Source organism: Lagenorhynchus albirostris, chromosome 2 (genome assembly GCF_949774975.1).
Source record: "Lagenorhynchus albirostris chromosome 2, mLagAlb1.1, whole genome shotgun sequence".
Lineage (NCBI taxonomy): Eukaryota > Metazoa > Chordata > Mammalia > Artiodactyla > Delphinidae > Lagenorhynchus > Lagenorhynchus albirostris.
In genome coordinates this window covers 14,715,277-14,724,143 of record NC_083096.1, presented here as the reverse complement: position 1 = coordinate 14,724,143, position 8,867 = coordinate 14,715,277, and the positions used below count along the sequence as shown (strand labels likewise).

General features: G+C 39.5%; 1 protein-coding gene across 1 annotated transcript in view; it reads left to right on the top strand.

Moving 5' to 3' along the window:
- Positions 1 to 229: 229 nt before the first annotated feature.
- USH2A (usherin) overlaps positions 230 to 8,867 on the top strand; it is a 737,336-nt gene continuing 728,698 nt past the window's right edge. Inside the window, exons 1-2 of the mRNA XM_060127145.1 lie at positions 230 to 714; positions 4,466 to 4,631. Of these exons, the coding sequence (XP_059983128.1) occupies positions 230 to 714; positions 4,466 to 4,631 (651 nt within the window). The remainder of the gene's footprint in view (positions 715 to 4,465; positions 4,632 to 8,867) is intronic.

Genomic DNA, 8,867 nt, shown 5'->3' with positions numbered 1-8,867 from the left:
TGACTCTCTGCTTTTGATTCCCAGACACCAGCTGCTACTCATGTCTTCGCCATCACTAAGGAGGCCTCCGGTGTTACCCCAGTGTGAAAAGGCGTCTGCGGTTTGCCGAAAATGGATTTATCTCAATGTTATTTAAAGCACGCCGTGTTAAAGAGTCGCTGGCCAGCGCCGTCGGCCTGATTATTTATTTAGGAACGCTTGATTGGAAGGAGAATGCTTTTGTGTAAACATGAATTGCCTGGCACTTTCTTTGGGCTTCGGCTTCTTGTTTCCCACCCCTAAAACATGGCTCTTTACTTATTTTGCTTCCATATCGTGGGCTGACTCGCAGGGCCTTTTCCCAAGGCTGGAGAACGTGGCAGCTTTCAAGAAGGTTTCGGTGGTGCCAACCCAAGCGACGTGTGGACTCCCAGCCCGAAGCACCTTCTGTCAGAGCTCTGCCGCAGCTGAAGGCCTTCGGGTCTGTCCCCAGCGGTTCTGCATTCAGGATTGTCCTTACCGATCGTCACCCCCCACCTACACTGACCTCTTCTCAGCGGGCCTCAGCGGCTGCATCACCGTAGACCGGCGTGATCTGAGTCCCGATGCCCACGGCCCTTCTGCAAGTTTCATTTTTGGAAATCACCAGAGTTGCTTTGCCTCTCCTCCTGCTGCCAGGTTGGCGGCGTCATTTACTCTAGCTGTGTGGTTGAAACCCGAGCAAGAAGGTGTAATGTAAGTAGCAGAGGGAGTGTAAGCTTTCCTAGGGTCCTGCAAAATCAGTAAGAGTCAAGGGTATTGCAACTTGAATTCCAACCTAGAAATGAAGGCACTTTGGAATTGATGCAACTGAAGACCTACTCCTATATTAGGCTCTCCTGGTCAACTTTATATTCCAAATAATTTTTCCTAAGTTCGAAGTATTTTTCTCCTTTCCATGGATGAAGTAAACCCTCAGAGAAGAGTGTGTTAAAATAATTTCATGGCAGGCAGACATATTTACACCTGGCTCTTTTTTTTTTTTTTTTTTTCCAGCAGTTTAGCTAAACTTTTGGTCTTAGTTTTCAGAGGCTCAACCAGGCTCAGTGTGAGTTTTAAGTCATGGGGACTAGCAATACAAATAATGGATATTTTCAAAGTTTTGGTCCAGGTTTGTATAAACAATTTGCCATTACTAGAGTATACAATTTTCATTAGGCATGTAGTTCTCTGAGGGCTAAGGACTGTGTTGTCTGCATCCTTATTTTCCCAGGAAGAGATGTTTGTTTAACTCATCTTGGAAGATGCTCAATAATGAGTTGAATAAATGAATGACACTCTATCTCTGAAAAGAGGTCGCTTCTGGCCCTTCGCTTCCTGGCCTTTTCATCTGTTAGGAAATATACAGAGAAGCATAAAAGCTTCTCAAGCATTCATGCCATTCATCCCAGTAGAAATGCCTTCAGTGAGTTCGGAGGGGGGCTTCCTTAACATTTTTGGTTATTTTCTGTAATCACCTGATTTTCATTCTGTAATAGTTTCTGAAGCTGGTATCTAATGTTTCCCCTAAGTGTTTAGAAACAATCTGGAAACTGGAACGAGTAGGACAGTTTTGAGGCATAGTTTGCTCATCTTTCGTCTTCCTGTAGGGCTTTTGCCTCTTCTCCTTGTGAAGTTTTCTTTGTATGAGGATGTTGGCCAAATATCTAAAAACTCATGAAACAAACCAGAAGAGTCTTATAATTTCATAAGCAAATATGGCTTAAATATCTTTGGTGTTTAGTTTTAATGTGCCAAGTGAAAGTTGGCATATTTTCATCTTGTTTTATTTGGAGTGAAAATCGTCACAAACCGTTACCCCTATTTCTGTATGTGCCCTGAAAGAAAACCCTGTTTTCTTACTGTTTGAAATGTCAGTAAATCCAACCTACTTAGTTTATGTAACTAACGTGCAAAGAGTTTTAAAAAATTGTCTCTGACAAATACGGCTAGGATGAAATATTTTTTTCCAAGCTTTTTACAAGGGATATGTCTCTACCAAATTCATCTTCCATTGGTATCATTTTGTATAAATAAGACAGAGGAGTATTTATAGAGGCAGTAGCACATGGTATATGGTTTTGAGAGTTCCATGCATCAAGGTCGTTTCCATTCTCAAAACTGAAATACCTGTCGGAATTGGGGGAATTTCAGGGTGTTTGTACTAGATAAGTAAAACAAACAAGACATGGATTATCCAATTATTGTTTATTCAGGAGCAAAATAAATCCAGTTCCTAAATATTTTGCTACCTGCCTTCCTCTCACATTCATTATCTACCCAAGCTAGTATGTTTACAAGCAAACAAAATAGCAAGGAAGATAATCAATAACATATTAAGAAATGCATTTTCAGTAAGCTTGGGGAAATAAGCCTGCATGTGGCAAATACATCCTTGAGTAATGGTCAAATTCTAACTTGTAGATTTAACTCGAGAAATGAACAGAGGCAAACTCTGCTTAGATTGTTTAAGACCTAGAGACAGGGAATAGAGAGAAATTCTTTCATTCCAGTGACTTAGAAATATTCACCTACCAAAGGGTTAAAAAAAAATCACAATAGAATTTCCATAGGGTTAAAAACAATCACAATAGAATTTCCATAAAATCGTATTTCCACTTTATATAAAATCTGTATGTCAACTAAACCTATTTGCCTTATTTAAAATATATATATTTGGCCTCATAACTTTATCACCAAATATATGTACAGATAGAGTAAAAAAGTGACAGTGAAATAGTGACTGGTAAGTGTTCTCCGGTCATGTTACCTCTCAATTCTCAAAAAGAATAAATGCAAGTGAGAAGGAATGATTTGTGAAAAAATGTGCCCTTTAAGGAAAGTTTTAAAAACACCTTTAGGGCTTCCCTGGTGGCGCAGTGGTTGAGAGTCCGCCTGCCGATGCAGGGGACGTGGGTTCGTGCCCCCATCTGGGAGGATCCCACATGCCGCGGAGCGACGGGAGAGGCCACAACAGTGAGAGGCCCACTTACCACAAAAAAAAAAAAAACAAAAAAAACACCTTTAGCAAGAATTCTTGGTTTGCCCAATCTTACCTTTGCCTCTTCGATTCTTCCTACTCAGATCACTGACTCATTTTTTTGAGGCTCTACTATAAACCAGGCTATGGTGCTATTGTCAGAAAACTCATGATCAAATGGGAAGACGGATGGATGGGTGTTGTTACCAAGGCAGCACAGTAAGTGAGCTCAAGGGAAGGCCCCTTACGAACCTTGAGCAGGGAGGATTCTAGGATCAGGCATTATCCTGGAGATGCTGAGTAGGAGGCAACCAGGTGAAGAAAGGAACCCAGACTCCTCTAGGACTTGATAAAATTCTCCTCCCTGGGATGTACCGCCTTCTTGAGTTCTTGTCTGTGAGATGCAGGCTGATGAATATCTTTAATAGCTAGTTATTTGGGGGGGATGTTGATGGCTACTGTCCATGATATTTCTCTTTAAATAGCAGATGTGGAGGAGTAATCTACTCAGGGGGCTCTTCTCTCATCTGCTAAAAAGTTGAGTTGCTAGGTTGAAATGTAATAGGAAAGGGTTGCTTAAGTTCATATCTGTTTCTGCTCAGTGGGTACAGGGTGGCTAGGCACATGCAATGATATAATTAGTATAAAAGAAAATATATTAAACATAAATCAATAGAGAAATTAGAAGACATGAAAAATAAAAATGTCTATTTAAAGGGATGGGAAAAGAGTGCCATTGTGATCAGAATAGAAGTGATTAAAACAAAGTAATTTGATAACTGGCCCTACACAGACCTAAAATTTTTCTGAAAATCCTTCTATTTTATCAAAATATTGCACTGTATTCTTAGAAGATTGGATGACCTTTCCTCCAGGATCATTACCATGATCTCAGTGCCTCAGTTGGGCCGTGTGGTCATGGCGAGCTACAGACACTGGCTTTGGCTTCTGGCTAGTTGATGATGAGCAAAGTAAAGGCTATAGTCGTCCATTCTCCATTTCATCATGAGAATTAAATAGAGCAATTCTGACCTCAGGGTTAGCGGTTTAGAGCCTTCTATGGACACTAACCTCTCTTTACATTAAAAAAAAAAAGAAAAAAAAGATTTGCGCTGGTGACTCAATACCCAAGCCAGATGTGGTGTATTGTGCTGCTTCCTATAAAAGAAATAGCAGAGGAACTAATTAGCCAATAGGCTACATGTTGGTTTTGCAGGATGATTCGACCACTTGAGCTCCCATCATGAGTCTCCAATAAAGGGAGTGGAGGTTCTGGGGGAATATATTGTAAATAAGAATTCTATTTTTTATTGAAATAAAAGGGCTTCTTAATTGAGAGAAAGCTTGCCCTGAATTTGATAACATTCAGGTACTTATTCATTGTGACACTTTGAGTGGAGTTTGGGGTCAGTTACGCCACCATCACTGGGTGATGGCTTAGCCTCTCTTTCGGTTGGAGGCTGACCTTTTTTCTGGTTGCTTCCCAAGGTGTGTTATAGAGAAGACAGCGGATGGGCAGATTGTGTTCAAACTTACAATATCTGAGAAAGAGACCATGTTTTATTACCGCACAGTAAATGGTTTGCAGCCTCCAATGAAAGTAATGACACTGGGGAGAATTCTTGTGAAGAAATGGATTCATCTTAGTGTGCAGGTGAGTAAAATAAAAAATATTTAACATTTGTTTAAACACAGGGATCCATCTTCCTTTCTTTCCTTTAAATGGCATCTTCCCATCAGATTTGAAGCTCTACCTTTTAGATTTCAACTATGTGTAAATGACAACTAAAGAAAAACGATATTTAAATGACCTAATGATGTATCTCTTGATATACCAGAATTTCCCCCTCAAAATTACTGTGAAAATGCCCACAGAAGGTTAGGACGATCCCATTTGGGGTAGTATCCTCAGGAAATGTTTGTTTTATTTGCTTAGTGTATTTTATTTTGTTCAAAAATGTGGAAGGGCTCTTTTGCAGTCTAGTTCTAATTTTACTAGTCTTGGCAGTATTAAGACCCCTGCCTGGTTTTTACAGTGGTTTTTGGTGGATAGCATCTGATGATATGAATACAATTCGGCTGTTGTGTTAAAATGTTGACCTTAGAACTAATGAACTTCACACATCAGACACTCAAAAGGTGTTATATTATTACTTCAGTTGTCAACCACAGTTTGTATTCGCCTTAGAAGCTGCTAAAGACTGAGATAACTGTGAGATGGTTGGTATTTTATGGTTGTCAGGAATGGAGACAGTTTATTCTTTGGTTTCTTTAGGGCTCTGGAATGGTCCAGTGCAGCTTAAGTCACCCTTGCCTTTTATACCAGAGGTACTGTGTACTGTAGTTCTCAGTATATGCTCTCATAGGTGTGCTCAAATGTGGTCCATGCAAACCCCATTTGCCCTAGAGGACAGTTGTACCCTCGTGCACTTTATGAAAATAATCTTTGATCTCTCACATTTTTTCCCTCACCCTGAAGCAGGTAGACTTCCTTATGTTACTTACCGGGGTTCTTGGCCTCCTTAATCAATAGAAATTGATAAGAGGCCAGACGAGATTCAGGCAAGGCTTTACTGGGGCCCCTGCTGCAGCAGCGGGGAGAAAAAGCAAGTAACAGATGCCCTTGCTCGCTCCCTGAAGGGGGTGGAGCTGATTCCTTATATGGGGTAGGGTAGGGGTGTGTCCAGGGGTTGGGCCACAGTGGTGGCTTAGGTGTTCTGCCCACCCCTTTGGCGGTGCTGTGTGCCGGGGGCATGTTCGGTCCCCTGCTTTTGCTCTGGTTCTTCAGAAGTGGCAGGGTTTTTTTTTGTCTTTTTGTATCTTGTCCATAATTTGCCCCAACTGGACATGCATGCAGTTATTTTTAGTCCCTTATAGTTTCTTTCTTTATATTTTGTTGCTCCAGGAAACATTTGTCCAGGTGTAAACACTGCAGCAAAGGGTCCCAGGTTCCAGCCTATCTCACTTAGAAGGTCTTGAAAATTGTTACTTGGATTTTAAGGTCTCTTTCAGCATAGCTGCCGTTATTGAGGACGTAAATACACTTGAAACATACCTTTGTTTGGCCTGGTAGTATGAAATTCTGCCATGTATGTGCACTGCAATGCATTAAAAGCCTAAGGAAGAACATTTAAAATAGAAATGCAGAGAATTAGCAATGATTGATTTCCATAGGATGGTATTGACACAGTGATATTCAGTCATCATGTTAGACTTATCTACTCTGCTTTTCTTTTTTTTTTTTTACATCTTTATTGGAGTATAGTTGCTTTACAATGGTGTGTTAGTTACTGCTTTATAACAAAGTGAATCAGTTATACATATACATATGTTCCCATATCTCTTCCCTCTTGCGTCTCCCTCCCTCCCACCTTCCCTATCCCAGCCCTCTAGGTGGTCACAAAGCACCGAGCTGATCTCCCTGTGCTATGCGACTGCTTCCCACTAGCTATCTACCTTACGTTTGGTAGTGTATATATGTCCATGCCTCTCTCTCGCTTTGTCACAGCTTACCCTTCGCTCTCCCCACTCTGCTTTTCATTAGGATATGAGTTTAGAAAATTTGGTTGTCAGGACGCAGAGGTTTCCATGCCACCAGGGTTGAAAGGACCGACAAAAAGATAGGTCACGTCTGACATCTGTAGCATATGATGGATTCAGTGTGTCATGCTTGCCTCTCATTTGTTCAGTAGTTAGCAGATAGGGGACTAATTTGTCCTATATCTTATCCATTCCACCCACTGACCAGACCAACAGAATTGTGTTATGACGTTTCCATATAAAAAGTGGAAATGGAAACCACTGCAGAGGGGCTTCCCTGGAGGTCCAGCGGTTAAGACTCTGCGCTTCCACTGCAGGAGACGCAGGTTTGAGCCCTTGTTGGGGAACTAAGATCCCGCGTGCCGCCGTGTGGCCAAAAAAAAAAACACCGAAGACTGAGGAAATGGAATCTTGAAACGATGTTGAATAGCTATATTTGTCGCATATTTTTATATCAACGCTGATGAAAAAAATGCTTTTTACTTGCCTTTATTTTGCCTTATCCGTGAAAATGTGCCATGTTTTGGCAGGCAGTAGTACATTAAAAGCTTTACAAAGAAAGTTTAAAATTCCAAATGTGAAGAGGTAACCATGACTGAATTACTCCCCTGGGAGTCAGATGCTCTTAGCGTGCCTATTGGAATCAACATTATCATTTCAATACATGTCAAATGTGAGTCACTTCCTAGTCTAGGCAAAATTTCTTTATAAATCTTTAACTCTTCCCCTTCTTTCAAGAAAAGGTTAAAGTACTTATGATTTAATGAGACTGCTTTATTTCATAACGGACTATCAAGAGAAAATTTGTCCTATCCAATTCGTGGTCTTCTTTTATTTATTTACATTTACATAAGTTTCCCCCCCCCCATTCTACATTTTACGTTAAAACTACAGAATGAAACAGTCCTAAATCATTAGAAAAGCCGTGCAGATCGCTTATTTATTCGTCTGGCATTTATTGATAGATTTGGGGGTACCCAGCATTATAGAGACCTGGATTCATTCAAATAAAAATGAAAGAGCAATTATTTAAATTGGAGTTCTGCGTAGGGTGCCTTTAAACTGGAAACAAGTCTGAGTACATTTGAGATATTACAATATTTATAATAACTCATAGATGTTTAATAAAGAATGTGCTCATTCCTTGGAAGTTAATACAAAAAGCAGTGGGAAGAATAAGAGATGAGGTGTAGAGAAATCTGACTCAAGTAATGCTACTCAGTAGTTTTAACAAATACACTTGACTCAGTTTTCTTACTTATGTAGTAAGAGGATAGGACTAGATGAACAAAACCAGACTTCCTAGAATTCTACGTTAAAAAGTAAGTGACTTTGAAAGTATGGAAAGCTTCTAAGTTGTGTAGGGTTGTCTAGACAGAGATGGTAAGTGACAGAGCTTTGTCCTCAACTGACGATCGGGTTTGTGCTTTTTTCTGCTTCCCCCTGCTATCTGGTATTTACACAAACATTTTTTTTGGTAGATTTCATAGCCAAGATATGGACAAATGCAGCTTGTAACTCTTTCACTAGTTAACTGCAAAGAACATATTTTAATATGAAATGTAACTTATTCTCTGTTGCCTTATAATATAGTGCATCCAAATTCTGTTTGATTTTGAGGTTAGGGACTTCATAATGCTGGGCATAGGCTAGAACACACAGATAATCTGGCTTAGTCGAGTTAAAAATTGCAAGTCTGTAGTGTATGCATATATTTTTACTCATCCTCCAATATGGCCACAATCAATGAATTTACAAGGTCTGTACGTGTGTGTATATAAAAATAAAACATCTTTACTCATGGAGTTGGCTCAGAATTTAACTTAGAAAGACACAGTCACATAAAATTAATTAACCGATCTGACCTTACACCTTACCTCAGACAGTTCACTCAGTATCAGCTTTCCATCAGTAAAATCAGAATTCTAATTTACCAAATCCAGAAAAAGAAGTGAGTTTTAAATAATTAACTCCCTGGGCAAAAAAAAAGATGCTAGGAAGAGCCAGACATACCAAATGTTGGAGGTCTAGTTTCCTAAACAAAAAATGCCTGATGTTACAGTAATGGATCTAACAGCTTTTATTCAAGAACTAGCATTTCGAAGCTTCAACCTGTTGGAAAATGATTAGTTTTTAAATTAATATTCATTCAGGGACTTGAACCTGACATGATTGCCAATTTAAATTTCACTTTGGAGTTTAATATATTGGCTATTTCAAATTATATCAAGCTGAAATTCGTTATGTCATATATTTTGTACTAAAACTGGAAAAAAATCAATTCAGACTTTTTATTATCGAGTGGGGAACACTGATAACATTAGCAGATTTTTTTTAAAGCTTAGTTTTC